Source organism: Gallinula chloropus (genome assembly GCF_964237585.1).
Source record: "Gallinula chloropus genome assembly, chromosome: 5".
Taxonomy (NCBI): domain Eukaryota; kingdom Metazoa; phylum Chordata; class Aves; order Gruiformes; family Rallidae; genus Gallinula; species Gallinula chloropus.
The window spans coordinates 35,922,344-35,944,842 of NC_140090.1; the positions used below are offsets into that span (position 1 = coordinate 35,922,344).

A 22,499-nucleotide genomic window follows, 5' to 3' on the forward strand; every position below is an offset into this window, starting at 1 on the left:
CCTCAAGCGGGCTCTGCGCACGCGGGAAAGCGCGCGTGCAACGCGCGCGGCCTGCCCCAGTCTCCCGGCGGGGCCGGCGCGAGGGCGCGGAGGTTTCGCGGGGGCGCACGAGCGCACAGACCCGCGAGGGCGCGTGCGGGCAGGCCCCTCTTCCCCCGTCCCCCGCGCGCACCCCTCACCCTCCCCGCCTCGCGCGGCTCCGCAGGTGCGGAGGGGATGAGAGGGGGGCGCGGCGCGCGGCGGGGCGGTCCCGCGCGGCGCCGGCCCCCGCCCGCCCCCTCGCTCCGTCCCGCCGCTCCTCCTCCCTCCTCTCTCCCTCCTCCTCCCGTTCCCTCCGCTCCGCGTCGCTCCGCGCGTGCTGGCGGCGCAGCGCCCCGCGGCCGGTAACGGCGGCCGCCCCGTCGGCGCCGCGGCGCGCCCGCGGAGGGGCGGCGCTGGGGGCGGTGGCTCGGCGGCGGCAACTTTTGGGAGCCGGCGGTGGCAGCGCGGAGGCTGCGCGGGGGATGGCGGCGGCGGCGAAGCGGCGGTGCTGAGGCAGCGGCGGCGGTGGCGGCGCGATGCCGGCGGCGGCCGGGGGGCTGCTGTGGTGGAGCTGCTGCGTGCTGGCGGCGGCGGCCGGAGCCCCGCGGGCCGCCGCGGCGGCGCAGGCAGGTGGGTGAGCGGCCCGGTCCTCGGTGAGGCGCGGGGAGGGAGGGGACGGCGGGTTGCGGGACCGACGGAGCGGGCGCTCTCCTGCTAACTTCTTCGCCAGCCCGGCGGGGCTGCGGGCGGGCGCTGGGGAAGGGGGGGGTTAGTCCCCGTCACCTGCCCGAGGTGAGGGAGTTTGCTCTGGTCCCGCGGAGCGGCGGCGGCCAGAGGGCGACAAGCCCTTGTGGGAGCGGAGCCGGCGGCCGCGGGTCCCCCGCGTAGCCCGCCGCTTCCCGGCAGCGGCGTGTCGGCACCCCCTCGCTCCGTCGTTATTACCGCTCTTACGTGACACTGTGTTGTGGGGCTGGGGGACGAGGTTCTGTCCCCGATTCCCCGCGGAGCAGCTGTCCTTTCCCGGCAGCAGTTTTCGGGTATCCCCGCTCGGGCGGCGGCGGCTGGGGCTCCGGGAACGGGAGGGTGGTGGTGGAGGAACGACGACGACACACCGGAATCCCCGGCCTGGCGCGGTGACCCTGCCGGCAGCACCCGACCCGCGCAGGTGCTGCGGCCGCCCCGACGGGGGCTGCGCGCTCTGAAACTTCGCGCCGGGCGGGCGACCGAGGAAGCTTTCTCCGTACACGTACACACATTGTATCGGCGAGGTGTGTCCGCACACCGCAACGTAAACACGCGGCCGGGTGTGTTTGCGCACGGGGGTGGGGGGGGCGGGGAGCGGAAAGCCAGCCGGAGCCTTGGAAGCGAAGCCCGGCGAGGACGCGTTTCCCTGCCCGCAGAGCCTGCCCTGAGCTCCTAACTTTCTGGAGAGAAACTTGGAGCGTCGGCTCGATTACTTTTCTTCTTCTTTTAATTTTTTTTTCTTTTTTTTCTTCTTTCCCCCTTCCCCCCCCCCCACTTTCCGTTGTTTCCCTTCGGCGTGGGAGCCGCGCTCACCGCCGCAGCCCGGGCTGTGCCGGTGTAGCCGCCCGGGAGGGCAGTGGGATCGGCTCCCGCAGCACCGCGCTTCTCGGGAGCCTTGGCTGTGAATAAAACATTACAAGGAGATACAAGCAATCTTCGTAACTGACTTTTTTTTTTTTCTTCCCCCCCCCCTTTCCCCCCTTCTCTCTCCCCGGTGATGCAAAATTTATGATGTTTGGGCGGTGTTTGGTGCAACAGCTCTCCTCGTTCTCACAATTCGGTTTGTGTTTTCGGGCTCTTATGTAACTGAGATGATGATACGTTCGCTGAGAAGCGAAAGAAGCGCGTCCCGGCTTCGCTTGCCTGGCCGGGGGGGGGGGGGCTTCGGGTGCAGTTTTGATCTTGGTGCACAGTTTACTTTTCTCTGTGCGTGATTGTTTCCTAAGCCTTCACATCGGGAGGGGTGACCCGACCCGCTGGGCTCCTGCTGCTGTTTTCTCTCACGTTCTCTTTTCCTGCGGTTTGAATCGGTAAATCCCAGCTGAAGGGAGCATTGCTTTCCTTGTCTCACAGGCTCTGGCTCGCTGTACCTTTTCTCTTACCTCCTTATTTCCACGCAAGCCCCTTTTCCCCCTCCTCCCTACCCCCCCGACTTGGTACTTTTCTGTCTCAGACTTTCTCCCGTAGCCTACCCTGATTTCGGGCAGCAGCCGTCCGCGCTGGGTTGCTCCCACGCTCTCCAGCCCTCCTTCCCCACACTGCTCGGACGTGGCTGTCGGAGTGGGCGATAGCAAAGACTCGCTGGATTTTATACCCCAGCAAAAAATAAAAGGCGTCAGTCCAGGGTAACTCAGCTGCCTTCCTGCTGCCTCCGAGGAAGCCTCCTGGATCTGTGCTGAGGAAAAGTCCCTATGCCCTGCACGGTGGAGGAGAGGGGAGGAAAAAAAAACCAACCCCGAAAAAGAATATTTGTTTCCTAAAATTACAGGCTTGGAGGAACATTTTCTATTTGGAGGGGTTTGGATGCTGCTCTGGGTGATGGCAGCTTTTAATGATTGATGCTTGCTGATAGGCACTGGCTGAAATAGTGAGGCAGGCTGGGCAGGTGAGCTTTGGTTTGTAAGCACTTAGGACTCCTGAAAACTTGGGCTCTTCTGGTTTTGGGGGACGTTAGGATGGAGCTTGGGCTACTGCCTTTGCTTTAAGTGACGCAGTGACGCTTTCGCTCGTGCACACGAGCCTTTGTCCAAACTTTTTATTTCAAAATCCTGTGCCTGGCAGTGAGGACGCAAAGGCATGAATACGTTGGGGTGATTTTTTTTGATCCCTTCTAGCTCCATGCTCCAGCATATAATGTTTGCAGTGCACAGCTCAGCCAGGGTCACGTGAGCCAAACATCTTGGGCTGTTACCTGGAAGCTGGCAAGTCTTTGTTCTGCTTGGGAATAGCTGATAAATTAACTCATTTTTTCTGATATATGTGGGGCTGTTGAGTTGTTAAACAATTATGGCCAAATTAACTTAGTGCCGTTTGAAGTATTCAACTGCTCTGAGAAATTAATTGTACTTCAAGTATTTTTGCCATGGGTTTTTGTTTTGGTTTTTGGTGGGGTTTTGTGGTTTTCTTTTTCCTCTCTCTCCTCCCAGTGAAGAATGCATTCAGGCTGATGCACAGAGGCAGGCTTTAATTTCATGCCACTGCTCCTTTCCGGGCCGTGTTGGATGGGACATGCCACATGCCTTCAGAGAGATGCAGCTCCTCTCCTTTGCAGAGCCCTCCTTGGCACCTCTCCCGCGTATTCCACCACGATGTCTATTTGATGGTTAAAATTAGGCTGAGGTCCCCGAGTGCCTTTGCAAAGGCACGATAAATATTGACTGGGAGTTTCAGCCTGTTGCTGCCATCAGATGACTCAGTTCCTGCAAAGGGAAGGTCCCATCTCGGCCCTGTTACTGCTGGGGAGCGGGTGCTTTTACAGACCCTGTGTCCACCCCCATGCACATATGGCTTTTAGGGCTGTGGTCTGGGGGGGGTCTCTGTGTGGTAGCCAGCGCAGGATGCCACTGTCCCCATGTGTCTCCTGAGGGCATCGTGAACCGGCATTGCTGTGGGGCAGAGGAGGCTGGATCTGGCCCTGCAGTTTGGGGCATCCCCAGGGAGTCCGAGGCAGCTCCGGCAGTGCTGTATGGTGCAGGGTGCACCCACCATGTCGATACCATGCTGCAAAGTGCCTGAGTGACTTAGTTGTGACTTTTATTTTTTTAAGAAGAGATGGTAATTGATGTGTATGTACATGGATTCTGGCACGAAGAGTCGCGCTTGTAATTAACACGAAAGCGGTAATAATAAGGACCTGAAATACATGCCTACGAGTAAAACAGATGAGACTTGACATTTAGCGGCTCATGAAGGGAGGAAGCCCTTTTCCCAAACCGGGATGGGGAAGTGGGCAGAGCCCTATCGAGTCCCCTATGTGCACGTGGTGGTGGATGGCCCAGCAGCATGTAGGTGTGCTCCCAGGCTGAGCTGTGAGCCCTGCTCTGTGCTCCTGACCTCGATGCATAATGCTGGCTTGGTTGGACTTGTGCCCTCGGTTTTCCAGCCAGGAATTAGCCCCAGCCTGTGTTGTAACCGAATGTTTTCTCCTGGTTCTCAGGGGGTGCAGAGAGTTATTTTTATTTGGTTTTAGTTAAGTATAACTTAAGCAAACCATGCCAAGTCCATTCACACCGTGTGTGACAGCGCAGCCGGTCATCGAGAACCCGTGAACACGTTCCAAGGCTTTGTGGGGCAGCATCTTCGTGCAAGCCCCTGAAAGAGCTGGTGGGAGATGAGGTGACCCTTTGCTGTGGGGTGCAGTGGGGTGCGCGGGGCGGCGTGCCTGCAGCCTTGCTGTGCGAGCATCTCTAGGTGGCAGCAGCCCCCAGGAGCTCCCAGGCAGCAGAACGCGCAGCCTGGATTTGGGAGATGTGATTTCCTGTGCTCTGGTCCTGATGCTCAGCACACCTCCGTACCCCTCTTGCGGGGCCGGGGAGCAGCTCTTTGGGTGCCGAAGGGAAGGAAGGGGTGGTGCTGGAGTCCTGTCCACACCTCCTGTGTCCTGGCTTTGGCAGGGTAGGGGAGGTGTGATTAATGCTCAGGAGGAAGTAACTCAGATCAGCGACCCAAGATGCTCGGGCGCTTTCAGGGTGGAGTTAAGGATAGTTTGATTGTACTTGGGGGTTCTTAAAACCAGCAGCAAATTTCTAGGTCTGTGATGGGGAGGACTCATTAAGCTAACCAGTAAGTCGGGACTGGTGGCTGGTCACTGAAGGTGAACAAGTTCGAACGAGGAATGAAACGTTTTCTTAGTTGCGGCAAAGTAGAAGAGAATAAAGAAGTTACTGTATCACTCAGCACCATTCATTCGGATCAGACAGCCCTGCTAAAATACATACACTTGCTCAAATGGATGGAATAGCTTTTAGATTTCAGGTTTTTCCCTTTTCTTTCTTTTTTTTTTTTTAAATGCTCATTCTGGTCCTTTTCTCAAAATGCAGGTGCTGTGGCATCGCAGCAAACCCCCTCCTGATTTCTTCAGGATGGTGACAGTGAAATCAGGACAGTGACTCCTTTAGGGTGTGTGAAGGTTGGCACAGGGCATTGTGCTGATTCCCTGGAAACTCGTGAACTTGCTTCACATCCTGCCCGTGCAGGTTGGGGTTTAATGCTGTGCAGCCGGACGTTTATGTTCCTAAGATGATGGAGCTCTAAGCGACAGCAGCTCTAGGAGCAGCTAAGCCAGGTCTGCTCCCCCCTCCCCTTCTCAGTGTGCTGAGGGGATCTTGCTGGGAAAGGAGTTGGGTCTTTTTCCTGGGATTTACTTTTTGCTGCATCGTGAGTGGAGGCAGGAGGAGGTGACTGCAGCCAGGCTGCTTCCTGTGTCCCTCACACCTGCTGACAAGTCTTCAGGGTGCCACGGTCTCTTGTTTTCACTGACTCAAAGATTTTTCCTTCTGCAAACAAACACAGGCTGTTGGTGGATTTTATGTGTGCCCACGTAGCTGAAGCTGAATTATCCCATGGGAGCACTGGAGTCTGCCAGAAAGATTCATCATTTTAGCAACTTTAAGTTAATGTTTGTTTAGTGGCTTCTTGCTTTGGACGAACAGCAAGCTGTGCTCGGCGTCAGCTTCCCAGTGATGAGCTGTACGTCCACGTGATGAGCAGTCTCATTTCTGCACTGTCCGCTACACTGGGCATATGGGCACATGCCAAGCCTCCTGAAGTCTTTCAACAGCTGCTGAGATATATATAGAGATATATATACACTTTTTTTTTTCTCAGCCTGCCAGGGAAGCTTGTCCTCCTTCCCACTTTGCACAAAGGGAATGCAAAGTCCAGGACGGATGAATATTTGCTTGTGCATCAGGGATACCTGAGGGTGTGATCCTGGCAGGCGTTCAGACAGCCAAGCCTGTGATTCAAGCTACAGGAGCACATGCCAGTCACGCTGTAAACTTGTGCCATAAGAATACCAAGGATATAAACACGTGTGAGGAATAGAAATTCAGGCTGTTAGAATATTGAGAAGGATTTATTTTTGTTTTCCAGTGGTAACTGCTTTTTATTTCCGTATCTGAAGCCTATACACAGTCCTGCTCCTGACAAAGGAGGGAGTGGGGAAAAATCAAGTGAATAAAGTAAGCCCAAAACATTTAGTGGATGCAGTTCTTCTCAGTGCTATAAAAAAAAAATCAGTCATTGTACACAGCTTCTGTAAAGTCCTTTTCAGAGACTTCTGAGATGTACCTGTGTTGTGCTTGGCTCCTGTTTCTCCTGGTGCCTGTGCAGCGAAGCGTGTGGTAGCTGCACCGGCATTTGTAACGTGAACTTTCTTAATCTTTTCCTAATAAATCAGCGTTGCCACATGGGCTCTTATACTGTGGTGGCATTACTCCTGTATCTCATCACCAGCTGGTATAGAGCTTACAGGAATCTCCCAAAAAAACCCTGTCTGGGTGGGCACTGATTTTGGGGACCAGGCTGAACCCTTCCTCCCCAGCGGTCGTGGTCTCCAGCCACCCTAAGGTGATGCTCAAGCACCCCTGCCTCCAGCAGCATCCACCTGCTCCACTGAAATCAGGGAGCCTGTTGTCTCCATGCTGGTATGTGGGGTGGCACCTACCTACCATTAACCTTGGTGCCTCTGTTACTCTCCTGGTGGCACTGACTGTTTGGTACGCACTCCCAAGAACAAACTCAGGTGTCTCCCTCCCGGGCTTCTGGTGCAGCTGCAGAGGATGCTGAGCTGTGGGACGTGCTGCTGAGAGGTTTTAAACTTGTGTGGGAGGCTGCTGTGGCACTGCTGGACCTTTTCACCTGCTAAATGCCTAATAAATGTCTATTAAGAGTTGTGCTACCTGACCCCTCTCTCTCGTTTTCCTGACCCTTCCCCAAAGTTTTGCAGTGCTGTGACTTATGGGGGAGAAGGGTCGAGTCAGAGGGAGGTTCAAGAAAAAAAACTTGTGCACTGTAAAATAGAACTATTTCCCCCGCCATCCTTCTGAAAGAAGTTGTTACAATCATCAGATAGAAAAGCCTGGAGCTCTGTGAAGTGGCTACGCAGCCTTGACTGTAGCATTGCTGTAAGAGAGCGAGCTATTCTGGTGGCCAGCATTGGTGGTGATGCACTGGGTAAAGCTCTGAAACCTGTCCCTACCCTAACAACTTGGGACATGGCTTTGGCTCCTGCTGCTCCTCTGGGCCTTTCCAAATGGAGCTTCCACCCCTTGGTTCCTGGTTTCCTGAGAAAGCATCCCCTGTGGGGCAGGCACCTCGTGCTAGTGGCTGGGTAAGGTGCCAGAGCAGGTACAGCAGACCCACTAGCGTGCTTTATGTGTAAGCATGCCCTTAAGTGTCTCAGTGTAAAGAGCTGAACATGCCAGGGAGGTGCTTGCAGCGGCATTTTGCTCTCCTGAACCCCAGCTGGGGACCTTTCACCATGGTTGCAGCAGAAGCCAGCTTGGGCAGGGTGAAGCCATTTTTGGTGCAGGGACAGGAAGAAACCACAAAAAATCATCATCACACTTAACTTGATACACATCCTAATGTTCAATTTCCATTAATTGGAATTACGTTGAAATATCGGAGGTTTTAAGCATAAAAGTTTATGTACCATGGTTAGTATGCTAATGGAATATTTTAGTAATCTTTTAAGGTTAGCCAGATGCAGTGATAAGCGTTTGTTCCTAAGAGTTATTTTGCTTTAACCCTGCTTCCAAGAGCATCTGTATACTGGCTGGGCATACAGTGGCTGCCATCCAGCTGTAATTTTAAGATTTCTTTGATCTGATCAGCTATGCAAAGTTGAATTGTAGATATTTTTCCTCATTATCTTTGGCAGTAAAAATGTATATATCTAAATTTAATTTGCTGTTTTGCTGAGGATATGTGATGGTATTTAGAATTCGGTATTATTTTATTATCTCTTTGAAAGGATTAAAAAAAGGCTCATTTATTTGGGGAGATATTTCCGTAGCGCATAAAAATGCCGATGAAGTAGCTAACGTTTTCCAGTTGTTGTTGACTTCAAATTTAGCAACCATTGTCCCTGTTGATATATTTGATGCTCTAAAAATGTACTTGCCATTAAGTAGGAAGCCAAAGTGATTGGTAGGCAGATAATATTCTATAGCAGCTATTAATAATGCTTAGAGGACGTACGTATCAAGGCTATGTGGAAAAAGCCATGGAGTTGTGTAGGAAGGAGGCAAAAAATAATGTATATGGCTTCTTTTATTTGAAAGCTGCCTTTATTACTCTATCTGCGTGTATCGCAGCGATCGCTGCTCGAATTAGCACATCGTGAGCGGGAGAAACCGATACGCAAACAGAATGGTGTGTGGCTAATTTTGTTTAGCAAATTGAGATCCGATCCCTGCTATTTCACGCCCTCCGCCGAGCTGACTCAGTCGCTCGTCACAGCGTCCCGGTCGAAATGCCTGGAGACCCAATTCTGCCAAAGGCTTCTGCGGGAGTTGCTCATCCCCCCTCAGAGCTCATGGGAATAAGGGAATTAATATCCCGTTAAGAGAAAATGGAGATTTTAAAAACAGATGAAAAGCCATCGTGGATTACCCCCACACACACCCTTTTGTGTGCTCCTTGAGCCAGAGGAAGACTTTAGTGCCTGTGCGTATCTGCACTCCAAGTTTCCTCCCCGGATTTCTTCTCCAGGGGGAGTGTTCCTCTCCATCTCCCAGCCCTTACAGGGGCTCTTAGCCACGTGTATTTGGGTCCTCTTGCGCAATGCGTTTAAAACCGCTGCCAGCTCGCACCGCCCTAATGTCACCTCGTGTCTTTGGTCCGTGTCCGTAGGATCCCAGTAAAAAATAGAGAATTAAGAGAGCTTGTAAGTAGCAGTGGTACCTGGTGTCACCCCATGCTCCCTGTCAGGAGGATCCTAGTAGAAAAATGCAGAATTACAAAAGCCTGTAAGTAGCAGTAGTAGTAACTCTTACAGCACTTAGATCGACCTTGTACTGTGTAACGCACCGAAGCCAGGGCATGGATTTGCTTCCACTGCGGCTTCATGTGTTCATGGTGATACCTCATTATATCACGATATATCGGGCAGCTGCTGTGTTGATCATGTGCTTGGGGCGGGTTCTGGAGCTGCAAACAACTGCAGTGATGCTTTACGCTGTCCATGGCTCAGTCCAACTTGTCAGAAAGGAAACAAAATCTGGTCTGTGCTGAACGTTTCTGGCTGCCCAAGGGGGTCGGAGTGCAGCTCAAACCTTTAATAAAATAGCCCTTAAACAGACTTTTATTAGCATTTACTTTCTTGGAGTAACTAAAGATTGGGCACAGGAGGAGAATGCTGCTTTTCCCTCCCTTTCTGTTTTTGGAGGACTTAGAAATAGACGCACACGGTGTTACTGGCCACAAATTCCTTTGTGTTAATTTTACCTGAGGATTTAGGAGTTAGGAAAATATCCATCTTCGCCTGAGGAAGGGAAAGCATTGCTAGCTGCTCTGTGTGCAGGGAGAAATTAAAGCTCCTGTGGCTTAAGGAACAGGAGGAAAGAAGGAGAGTTGTTTTTACAAGCCGTGCTTTTTAACTCATTCGCAGGTTTTATGCAGGGGCTGTTTGACTTAGGGTTTTTCAATGTCTGGGAAATACTGCCAGTGACTTTGGAGATGGAAACATGGGTTTATTAAAGCTCTTAATAGCTTTAGTCTGGCTGCTGCCATTACATGTGGATAAGGCGTTAAAATATACAGGTTATGCTTTGTGCTACAGTAGAGCAATTACTAGGTGGATGTACTTTGGTACTGGAAAGTGATCTTGCCAAACTTCTGCTGTCAATTTGAATAATCTCTGTCTTGCTGAAGGCCATAGGAAAGAGGAAGAAGCATTGCAAATAGTAACTTTCTCCAAATGAAAGCCATATGAAGGTGTGTGACTTCTTTAGGTCCTGTCTATCGCAGATGGATCCTGTGGGTTTGGGTAGAAAGCTCCAATGGTAGCCATCCTGAGTTAAAAGTGTCTAAATTCACAGAATTGCAGAATCTTAGGAGTTGGAAGGGACCTTGAAAGATCGTTTAGTCCACCCCCGCTGCCAGAACAGGATCACCTAGACTAAATCACACAGGAAAATTGTCCTAGGTTATGCAAGAATTGCTGTAGTGCTTGCTTCAGTTCGGGTTCTTGGGTCTAGCCTGACTGTTTGCTTTTTTTTTTTTCAGTGATGTGATAAAGTGACATCACCTGCTACTTACATTTGTAAGGGCATCCTTTTGGCTCACTGATAACTGTGTCCTTCCTCCAACTGCAAAGCTTTGGCATTGGGTAGCATCTGTCAGGGTAGATATTGCATTGACTTCTGGGGCCAGTTTAAGGCTTTTATTGTTTGCCTAAAGCCTTAGTGAACGATGTTCGTGTCTCCATGAGGCACGGTGGTGTTTAAGCACTTGGTGGAGGCAGGTGCTGCTGTGGGCCCTTGGAGGAAGAGTGCTGGAGCAAGGCCAGGAGAGGACGAGGAGGAGGGATGCACTGCTACCTGGGCTGTTGCTCTTAGTTTTGCGTGGTGCTGATGTGAGCCAAAGTGTCAGGGTTGGGGTTTTTTTATTTTGATCCCAGCTGACTCTTGCAGAGCGTGCCTAAGATCACCAAAGCTCATCTTAATGTTCCTTAAACCAGTCATCGATTAAATTCAGCAAGAGTGTGTATGAGCTGGCGCATGCCTGTGTTAGTAGGAATATCTGGAATAAATCCTATTTATTTGGTGTCACAGACTCAGGGGCTTATTTTGCCAGGTAAGAGAAGGCTTTCCTCTCTTTTTCCAGTGTGAGGTGCTGGAACAGCATCACTTCTCAGATCACATACATCTGACTTAGTAATGTTGAGAAGGGTGTATCTGTGTGACAATAGAGGGCCGTAGCGATGTGCAGAGATGTGATAGAAATAAACAGGAGGTAGCAAAATGCCAGGGAAGTATGGAGAGAGGAGCCAGCACTGCCTCAAACCTTCTGTGGTCTACCTGTAGGTGTGATGGCATTCAGGCTGCTTTTTCCCAGGTCTCTGCAGATGTACGCATGGCTCAGGCACCACGGCATTGTGTTTATACACTAACACGCATCCTAGGAGAGCCAGCAGTTACTACCCTGGTGATAGTCTTTGTTTTTTAACCCTCTGCTTAATTCTTTTCCCACCAAGTTTGGTTCTCCAACAATATGATTACTTATGGATTTGTAAGTCAGAAATAGCCTGGTAATTGCTATATTGCTTTGCCTGCAGTAGCAACGAGTGTCTTAAATTTAATGCATCATCCACACAGAAAATGAATATTTGGCCAAAACTCAAGGCCTCTGACAGCTAGTCTTAAAGAGCTTTTGGTTGACATGTAAAATAGAGACTTGTGGATGACATGCACAGGAAAATTGGTGGTCTTCAGGATTATTCCATAAAAGAAAAATAGGCCTTATGGTTTGGCTGGAAGTGCTTGAGGATGATTAAGTCTACGTGAAAACCTTTCCGTACAGGTCAGCAATGCCAAGGCCCAAGATGTTAACTGCTTGGATCACATGCAGAAATCCTGTGCCACCTCATAATTCAGAGCCTGAATTTTGCCTTATCTTCAGGTTTTGTACGACGAAGCCACACTTGCAAGCTGCTGACTTGTTTGCTGATAGAAGGCTTCTTTTAACGTGCTTTTACTTTGATTTCTTTCCCTAGAATGCAACCTAAGCAGCAAGAAAGCCCCAGACCAGACTAGCCTTGCTAGTGTTTTTAATTAAGATAACTGGAATGTTTGTACAGATACACATGCCTATGTCTTTATATTGTATTTTGACATCAGTCGCAATTTAAAGGATTAGAAGTTTCAGTGGAGAAACTTGTGGCTCAGTGTGGTGGGCACCTGACACTTCGCACCAGCGTGATGTGACGGACGTGATGCTCTTAGAAATGAAAACAACCAAGGAAAGAATCCGTTTTTTGGGTTTTTTTTCTGGTGAAAACACATTCCAGCATGTTTTGTCAATATTTGGTTTTGAGTCAGTGGGTCTTGGATGACTTTGCTCCAAAACTACTCGATATCTATTCATTAAATACAGCGCTTGTGTTCAAAGGAAAAATGTAAGACCCAATTTCAAAATTAAGCCCACACAATTATGCAATCAGGTAATAGCGCGTGTAATTGCTTGCACAAATGGTCAGTTAGATGTGTAACTGTCCATTTGCATGCAAAATTAACCAATTTTGCAAATTGGGTTCTGAATATTCATGGTGGAAAACATGGCTTTCTAGAGGTGGCTGTGTTGTGTTGCACCTTTGCCTTTTGCTGGTCCCTTCATGACCCCTTTGTGTTTTGTCTGCACTTAAATATAAGTAGGAAGCTGCTGGAAACAAAGGAAAAAGTATTTTTTCCCCTTAGAATACTTTTGGATAGGAGGGACTTTTTAAGGTGGTAAAGTTACTATCAGTACACTTTCAGTTGGTAAAAAGAAAAGGGGAGGGAGTTTCTGATGGGAATTACTCCCAAACCACAGGCTGTGGCACCGCAGCGTGTTAAGGTGCGAAAGATGTGCCAGCAGCATTGTCCAAAGTGTATGGGCAAGCACTGCAAACCAAGCACCACTTGTAGCTGCGTGGAGGTGTTGAGCAAGCAGGTCGAGCAGTGGAGCTGTGCGCTCGAGCGTTCCTTCCAGTTGCAGGTGAGCCCAGCTCAGAATCACAAGGTTGGAAAAGACCTTTAAGATCATCAAGTCCAAATGTTCCTCTCCTATGCTAAACCATAACCCTGAGCACCTCATCTATCTGTATGTTAAACACATCCAGGGATGGTGACTCAAACCCCTCTCTGGGCAGCCTGTTCCAGGCCCTGACAACTCTTCCAGGAAAAAAATTTTTCCTAACATCTAATCTGACCCTGCTCTGGAGCAGCTTAGTGCCATTTCCCCTTGTCCTATCTCTTGTCACCTGTCTGAAGAGACCATTGCCCACCTCTCTACACCCTCCTGTCAGGTAATTGTAGGTGGTGATAAGGTCTTCCCTCAGCTTCCTTTTCTCCAGGCTAAACACCCCCAGCTCCATCAACTGCTCCTCACAGGAGCATCTTTGTGTTTGGATGTCCGTGGGTTGTCCCTGCCTCCTGCTAGGGATGGTGCTGTGTCCCATGGCTGCTGAGTGTGATTCTTGCCTTACTCAGACAGAGTGTTTCGGCAGCCTTGTGAGTGAGTTTGGTAATGCAATGCTATCTGTGCAATGTATGTGAGCTGAGTGGTGGGGAGGAGTGCGGCAGGTAGTCCATGTGCCAAAGGCTTGCTAATATAAAGCCAGGGATGAAAAGCAGAGGATGCGACGCTGAGGAGTGACGTGATGCCTCCACCCTTGTATGAGTCGGGGGTGCAGTCAAAAGCTGTACAGGGCTCTCCCGACACAAGCCCAGTGTGTTTAAGTTTTGCTTTTGCTGTGGCATTGGGCTCTGTATCTGTGAGGGCTGTTCAAAGGGCCCAGAAACGTCTCTGTATTGTGTATCAAATTTAAGACCTGCTAGCCTACATGTTACCTCACTGCTCTGGAATTTGCTGTTTTGCAAACACGTAATGTGATGCTTTTGCAAGGGTAAAAGCAATTGTTTGGTTTGTATCTATACACACACACACACACACTTCAGAGTTTGTTTTGGTTTTGTCTGGTGTGCTGCCAAAATATTTAGTTTTCAATGAAAAAGTTCAAAGCCATAGCTGAGGAATCTGTAGAAATACTGGAGGTTAGTGTGGCTGTTGTTTTCCCCAGGGCGGTCCCTGGGTGCTCACGTGTGTGAGCATTTTTGGTAGATCTGTCTGGCCGTTGTCATTCCAGGAGTGTGTTAGGAGAAGGAGAATTTAATGTCATCTCCAAAGAAAACCCAGAAGAATTGGGAAACTGGAATGTGCATGTAGACTGTAACCTCCCCAAGATCACAGAATCATGAGGTTGGAAAAGACCTTTAAGATCATTGAATCCAAATGTTCCTGTCCTATACTAAACGATATCCCTGAGCACCTCATTTACCTGTCTGTTAGACACATGGGCAGTAATGATTTGTTACTAGAATTTGGCAGCACTCCCCAGGAGCAGGAACTCGCTCATGCCTTTAAAGAAAGGTGTGCGCTTACGTGTCTCTCTAGTCTGGGATGAAGGAGATGCTGTCATCCTAACTGTTCCACAGAGCACAGAGCCATGTTCCTGTTCAAGGTGCTGTCCCACTGCATTGTGCTTCCCAGTGCAAGCCTCTGACGCGCCTGCCCATTTCAGGGCTCGATGTGGCAGTTTCTTGCATGAGAGACAGCAGTTTTGGTCAAAACCTTTTAGGATTTGTTGTCTGGGACCCCGGAGTTTTGAAACTCTGAACAGGAGATGTCCCAAGCTGACCTTGGGGCAGCAGGGTTGAGCACAGGTAGCTGTTATAAATGAAATACATGATTATTTTTGTTTTTAAAGTACTTCGTATGGAGTTTTTCTGTGTGGCTTCAGCAGCAGCTGGTTACCCTGTGCTCATTTGTGGCAGGATGGGTGTTCCTCTGCAAAGCTGCTGCATAGGTGGGTTGAGAAGCAAAAGCACCTTCTCTCATAACCCTCCTTGATAAGAATCCAGCCTTTGGAGCCCAAAGCCCCTGACTTTCTGGGAGAACCAGCTGTCTTGAGTGATTGTCTGCAAATCAGATCTGCGCTTTCCAGCACTGTGGTGTCCAGGCATGGATGCAGCTGCCCTGTTCTCAGTGGGCTTCTACCACGGTGCAGGAGAGGGCTTCATGTGACAGCCCTGCAAAGTGCCTCCACACTGCCTGCTGCAGAACTCCTTTCCAACAAGGACTCTTCTGCAAGGAGATGTTCTCTAGAAGGAGATACCTGATGCACACGTGGAGCGGATGCTTTCACCAGAGGGCCGTATGGCACCTTGGTCTCACAGTGAGTTTTCTTCCCTGAGCCATGGTGTGCTGAACCCAGGAAGGATTATTAAGCAGGGTTGTATTAAGGTGTCTTTTTATTCCTGCACAGGAGGTTTCTGTCCTCTGTGCATATTAATTTCACAGCTTGGGAAGCAGTAGAATAGACAGCAAATCAAAGTGCTGGCATGTTGGGTAGCCCTGACACTTGAACTGGAAGAGAGAGCTTGGAATGACAAGTTCTGTGTCCTTCCCGTGTTACCTTAGCACAATGGCTATAAAAAGGGTGGAAATATCCAAACCCCAGAACTCCAAATACTGTATTTTTATTGGGTTTATTCCTACATGGCACTAATTCATTTTGGCTGGTGTTTGTGGGAGGCTGCAGGGAGGAAGGACAAGGAGCCGTAGGTTGCTGTATGCAAAATTTGCATCTCTTATGCCTGTGAGGCAGAGCCTGCAAAACTCTTCCTCGTGCTTTGCCTGTGGTTTCAAGGATTACGCATCCACAGAGGGTGAAGGAGATGGCATCAGGAAAGCATGGCTTGTAGTTGAGCCACTAAAGCCACAGAGGAGATGATGTTTGGACGGGGCAGCCAGGGGTGATGTTGGCGCGTGTGAGATTTGTTGTGCTCTGTCTTAATGCACTTTGAGGAACTAAAAAAATCCTTCGAGGTTTTGTGAGATGCACAGACGGTCCTTCTGAATTCCAGATGATTATTATGTTGTCTTTATTCCTCTGCATGGAGAACCACTGAGCTCCTGCCTTTGGAAAGGATGGGACTGTGCTTGGGGATTTGTAGGTAGGAGCTGGTGGCTCCTTGATGCTAGCTGTGGGGGGCTTTGGTGACCATCGGCTCGCCTTTCTGCTGTCGGCACCCTGAGGATTGCAAAACGCAGTCTTGAAGATTTGAAAGCTCTCCAAAGGCATTAATTCCTGGTCCACAGTCTCAGTTCAGGCAGACGTGGTGGGCAGTGTTCTGAGTAAAAGTATCAATTCCTAAAGCACTTTGAGATAGGAAAGGATAAAAAAAATGCACCGTGTGAATTACAATACTAATTATATTATGGGTAGAAGAGCTAATAGCGGTGTTTGCTCCATAGCAACTGCTGTGCTCTGTTACAGATACTGCTGTGAGAAAACGCTGACGAAATGGCTGAAGTGCTATCCGTCGATAACCCGTGTGCAGGAGGATGCAGAACTGCTCCCTTCGGAGCCATGTGTTGGACCTGTGGCTGGGTGACTTACAAGCGCCGTGGGGTCTGTGGGTCATCAGGCTCAACCCCCGTGGGTGGGTGAAAGCCAGCCCCACGGGGAGCTCGCAGAGGCCTTTTTGCATTCGTGTTCAGGTCACTCTGCTTCCCCCCCAGTCACTGTTTTGACTTCCACAGCCTTTGCCACAGACTCTCACTTATCTCTTAATCTGGCTGTGAAATGAAATAGAGGAGGTGAATTAAAAGGTCTTTTAATTAAGGCAGTTCTGGCTTACTGCTAGCAACCTAAAAATAGGCTGTGGGTATTCTTGATTTTTGAGAGGCGTTAGCCTACCTTTAAAAAACAAGTAAGGAATGTGGTGTTTTATACACAGCTCTCACTGCCGTGTGAAAAAAAAAAAGCAGACTACAAAGCACAGCGCAGGAAAATTGATTTATCATCAATTTATTGCTTGGAGCTCTAGGCAAACTCATCTCAAGACAGAACAGAGATCTATAAAATCTTTTCATCTGAAACTATGAATTAAATTGGGAGGAACTGCTGATGGGAGACCAGTACCAACACTTAAACCAGACAGGCTTTTGGGAATGGGTCTCCTGGTACGGCAGAGGGAGTTAGGGGGCATGATACTGATTTACAGCAACTGAGGATGTGGAGTTTAATTTCTTATTACCCTATTTCCTTCCCTGCTGTGGAACTGGCTTGCACAGGAGCAACCCTACAATACTCCCCCTGCTCTCCCCCTTGATTCCAGAGTAAATTTTACTTTCTTCGTAGGTGCGTCTTGTTAATCTCACCATTTCTTTTCCCGATGCCTACTCTTTCATTCCGTGGTGTGTGCGGAATCTCAAACCTCCTAATAACAGGGTAAGTTGCCTTTTCCAGCGGGAAGCCTCCGCAAACAAGCTGATGCATCTCAGTTGTCAGATCACTATATAAATAAATGAAACCTGTTCATATATTCCTTTCAAAGAAGCGAGCGAGACAATGGTGAAGAACTCTCTCCTCCGCTTTCCTCCCTTTTTTTTCTTCCTTGCATTGGCAGGGGGAAGCTGTATGATGTCAGCGACCTGTAATAAATAGCACCGCAATGAGAAGCGACAGCCTCATTCACCTTGCATCCATGCAGAAATAACTAAACTCTCTTCCCATGCCTTAGGGGGGTAAAAAAAAAAAGAAAGAGGAGAAAGAAGGGAATTAAGGAAAAGAATTGACCTTGGCTTGCAGTTACTCCTGTACTACCAGGGAACACTTTACCAGTGAGCGATTGAAGTTTCACTGGCTATTCTTGCAGGCGGCGTGTAGCCCATGTTACTGCAAGCTATTCAGTGTGTAAAGAGTACGGTCTGCACCTTTCTCTCGCTGCCTGGAAGTGTAGTCAGCTGAACTCTTAATTGGCAGAAGGCAGAGGTTTAGAAAGCTTAAATATCTTAACGGGAAAGAAAAAGAAAGACATGTTGATGTAATCTTGAGGCACAGTGTATCCAGGCTGCTGCTGCAATCTGTTTCTTTGTTTTTTGTTGTTTTTTGTCCTTGATTTCTCAGAGTTGATTAGGAATTTAAGGTAATTTGGAGGCTTCCTTGGAAATTGAAGTTGATAACAAATTGGAGGATGGAAATGTAAAAGGTCTTTGAGAGAGCTGGAGGAAGATGGGCTGCTGGGAATGTACTTTTGTACATCTATCAGTTTGCAGAACTTTGTTAAAGCTGTGGACCATTTTCTTTTATCTGGTGGATTATTTGGTTTTTTAAGTTTGCAAGAGACATTGGAAAAAACCCTACAACTTTTTTTTTTTAAATTAGGTTTATTGTGTGTTAGTTTGTAATAGTAGGTGCCTCCTGTTTCCCTCTGCATGCTCTCCCTTCTCCACTGGGTTAGTGGGAAAGCTTGTAGGGCATGCAGACAGAAACACTAGAAGCATTGCTGTCATGTTCCTCCCTTGCCCTGCTGCAGACCAGACCCTCTGTCTGCAAATGCTCTGCCGGCTTTGGGAGCCTGTGTCTGTACCCCCAGCTCTGTGGGTCCAGGTCCAACTCCATGCCCTGCATTGGATCTCACTGGCACCCCATGTCCCCCCTTTGGTAACCTTCATTGGGAGCTGCTAATTCCCCAATAATAGCTGGGTGCTTGCTGTGGCATCCAGAAGGTAGGGATGACTAAACTCCTCCTTTGGATTGCCTGGGAAAGGCGAATGGCAGCTGTCGTATTGTTTTAGCATCAGGTTACTTCTGAGTGCAGTGCCAGTGTTATTTTTGGTGTGTGTTTGTGTGTCCGCCTGTCTGGTGTCTATATATGACTTCACGGGCGTGTGTGGGAGATGAGGGAGAAATAGCTCTTGCCTGCAAAAAACAATGTAGTTTCCCCTGGCAAAGGTGAGGAGTGTCCAAGGATGCAGTGGGAAGAGAGGAGCAGGGGAGAGAATACATGCTTTTCCCTCGTTACAAGCCTTTTCAGGCGATCTTTGCCTGCTGAACACCATTATCGGCTGGGGTCATCCTGAAATATATATACAGTTATTGGCCCTGCCCCTTGCTGAGCAGGGGAGGTGCGCTTGCCCGACACCGGTGAAGTTCCACGCGTTTTTTCTTCCCTAGCAGCGTGCCTGTTCGAGGCTCATGCAGGCTTTGGAGCAGGGAAGCCCTGCTTCCTGCCGCTGGGAAGAGCTCTGGTCCCTGCCAGCTTGCAAGAAGAACTGTTGTGCACACACTGCACCCGTGAGGTGTATCCTTCTCACTTAGTGGTGTCATCTCCCCAAAAATCACCCTCGTCTCCCTCAGAGCTTTGTGTGGGCTGCTCAGAGATGCTCTGCAGGGAAGAGCCAGCACCTTCTCAAACTTTAGCAGGGCAGAGCGGCAGCACAGTGTGGCCCAGCGAAAGCCGGTGAGCGGGGTGTGAGGCGTGCTGGTGGCAGGGCTCGAGGGAGGCTTTGGGACAGAAATGCAGGGAGTAATGGAGCATGGTTTTAATAAAGCCTCAGTATGAGAAGAGTGGGATGCTTTGCCCTTTCTTCTTGCGCCTTCCCAGATACAGGGGATGGGTGGGTAGATGTGCAGTAAAAACAGCTCTCCCCCTGCTTTGGTTTCTTGGTGGGGTAATACTTTTCTTGCAGTGTTTCTTTTATCATAAATTTGTTTGCTATTTGGTCTGCAAGCAGCAAAAGTAATGAAGCCATTGAGTGTTCCTGGGAATGCCACGTGTACATCTCAAAGTGTTTAGTGAAGGTATTTTACTACCGTTCAGCATCAGTTAATGGACACTTGCAATAAGCTGTTATCACTTGGGTTGCCTCTCATTTGTTTCTGCTTTTCTTGTTCTTTAACACAGAGTACCATGCTGTTTTAGTTTGTCTAATGCTTAAAACCTCATGCGGTGGTAATTTACAGAGAAGGAAGTGTAAACATGTGGATGTGCTGCTGGAGTGGTGCTGACTGCTACCTGCCCTGTCTCTGTGATCGGATTTGGGTTGGGGTGAGGAGATGGTGGTCACTCTCCATCCCACCTTGGGGCCTAGGATGATGTTTCCCATGTGGTGCTGAACTCATATGGATGTGAAGAGGGGTGTTTCCCTGCCCTTGGCTTGTTAGCAGGGTCTGTTGGGCAACCTGGCTGGGTGGATGGCTCTTCTCTTCCACTTTGCTAGATCTACAGCACCTTTGGCATCACCAGGGTTAAGGCTGGCTGGTGTTATTGAGTTTGGCCCCAAAAAGCAAAGGTTTGGAGCTCGTGAATAGACACAATGCACTATGCACCATCCAAAATTTCTTTATTTTTTGTCAGGTTCCTTTGCAAAGAGGATCTCTCATCCTTTTTTTCTTCTATGCAGTGCTTTTGGTGGGTCAAACCACTTTTATCTAACTACTTTCCAGTGTTTCATTGTTAAGTGTTTGTTAATTAACACTTAATGACTGTTTCTGATAGAGTCTTATCTGACAGCAAAGCGATTGTCAAACGGATTCATTATGATCAGAAGAGTTTTAACAAATGTTAAATGAATTGATAATAATGTGACACTTACATGTTAAGCATGTTGTTAATAATTACAGATGCACTTTGCCTTATCTGCTTTTAGCATTATTGCTTTTTACTACGTATACTAGAGGGCCAGCTTTCCAGTACCTGTCTCTTCACAGCGATAATTCCAGACTTCTATAGCTGCAAATCGCTTAATTACCTATTTGTCTCTTTTGCAGTAATTAGGTACAGGAGCATGAAAGCTAGGAAGTTGATGTAAATATATGTAATTTATTATAGAGATTCTGTAACTGTGGGTTGTTACATAAAAGTGACAGTGTAATTAATGAGGATGGTCCGTTGCTTGCCGTCTTTCATGGGAGAAAGGGGAGGGGGAAAAGTCAAACATTCCCACACTTATGATTAATAGAATATATATGGTTAGTTATTACAGTTATTTGAGAACACAAAGTAAGTTATTAGGAGTAAAATTATACAGTTGATACTTAGTTTTAATTAAAAAAATGTCTAAAATTAGCGTTGCAACTCTGAGTTGTCTTGCTTGTATTTGTGGCTTTGCAAGCATCTTTATTGTATTGAATTAGGGGGGTTTTTTTTGCTTACCTGGCACCTCTTTAAATAAAACTTTTAAATATTAAAAAAAAAAGTCTTAATGTCTGTGAGATATAGTAGCTGTAGTGAGATGGGACTGCGTGGCCCATCAGATGCTTCTGCTATTGAGAAACACCCTTTGCATTGTGCTGCAGGGTTTGGAGGTGGTTGTTACCACTTGCTCTCCCATCTGAAGCACTTTGTTGCTTTCTTTTCTCCCCAAAGTGCCAAATACTCACAGGAGGCTACTGTGTAAGAATTTGATGGCGATGTTGTGTGTACCCGTCATGGCTTGCCCTGTGTGCCTAGGATGGGGAGCTTTGACAATGGTGCTAGAAAGAGGGGGAAAAAAAGTTCCAAGATTAGTGGAATTTCACCATGGCTAGAAAAAGCAAAACGTTACTGAAGGCCTTAATGGGCATTTGAGGTGTTCAGGTTTCAGTGTCATCGCTGATCTCACACTTTGTTTTACTTACAAGTCGATGTTGGTAGCATGCATTAATGATTATTGGCTGTGGTCTTGGGGCACGTCGTGGTATGGCCAAGCCTGCTGAGTCCTGCGTGACTCCAGCTGGCCTGGTGAAGTGAATTCGCACACAGAAGTCATAGGCCTTGGGCTGTGCCACTGTGCTGTGGGCATGCTCTGCTGAGTACAGTGGGGCTGCCTTCTGCTCAGCTTGTGCTTTTAAATCTCCTCGAGCAAAGGGGTGTATAGTTATTTATTCTTTTTCTAGTGAGAAACAAACAAAGCAAATGCTCCTGTTGGTGGAAAATAATGGTCGATAGTAATTAACTTACGCCATCTTATTTCTTCTCCTCTGTGAGGAGCATGTTACGGTTAGGTTTCACAGAGCCGTGCTGCCTCCTGCTCCCACTGCTCTTGCCTTTTTGTCCTTCGGCAGCAAAATCCCTCTGCCAGGAAGGTGGCTGTGAAGACCCTTGAGTTACAGGCACAACAAGGCAGCGCCTTGGAGGGCTGCTCCTATTTTATCATCATTGTTTTTTTTTGCCTTCCCCTTTCCCGCAGAACAGCAGCGTGGAAGCGAAGCAGGAAGGATTCCGTGGGCTGTGCCTCCAAAGGTCATATAACACTTCATGTTTTCCCCAACATGACACAGCGTGACAGAACAAAGTATTTATCTTGTGTACTTGTCAGCTTCGTTCTGCGGTCTCCGGAATGATGAAATACTACCAAATGTGCTGCTGCTTGTTTCCTTTAGGGACTTGCACTGATTTGTTTAAAGTGTCGTCTGCACCCAGTAAATGCTTCATTTATTACAGCTGACACCTGAAAATGTCTGAGGGAAACGTATCGAGGCATCACACAAACATTATTTTCTTTATTTGCTGGTTGTTTGCTCATGTCCCAATATAAATGCAGTCCGTAATGATGAATTGTGTTTCTGGAGGGTGCCACCCGTGTGTGTGTGTGTGTTTTGAACTGCCACGGTGAGGTTTCTGGAGATGGGGCTCCGCTGCCATCAGAAAAATGTGTTTTGACTCCTGATGGGGTCAGCTTAACTGTTAATTATCGCGGTGAGTCACTAATGAGTTCTTGCCTCAGGAACTTTGAGCGGCCTCTCCTGAAACTTTTTCCCCATTACTTGTTCTGATGCTTAAGCAAAATTAAAAATAGATCTCGAGCGAAAGGGGTTTGCAGGGAAGTTGGGTGTTTGAGACGACGATGTCACCCTCGTAGTTATAATATTTGATGCCAAGGCTTTCAGATTTAAATCTCAATATTGTGTTAGGCTT

The 22,499-nt window shown here is 48.6% G+C and overlaps 1 protein-coding gene across 1 annotated transcript in view; it reads left to right on the top strand.

Moving 5' to 3' along the window:
• Positions 1-557: 557 nt before the first annotated feature.
• ERBB4 (erb-b2 receptor tyrosine kinase 4) overlaps positions 558-22,499 on the top strand; it is a gene marked incomplete at both ends in the record, with an annotated part of 629,788 nt that continues 607,846 nt past the window's right edge. The window contains one exon of the mRNA XM_084264301.1: positions 558-651. Coding sequence (XP_084120427.1) covers positions 558-651 — 94 coding nt within the window. The remainder of the gene's footprint in view (positions 652-22,499) is intronic.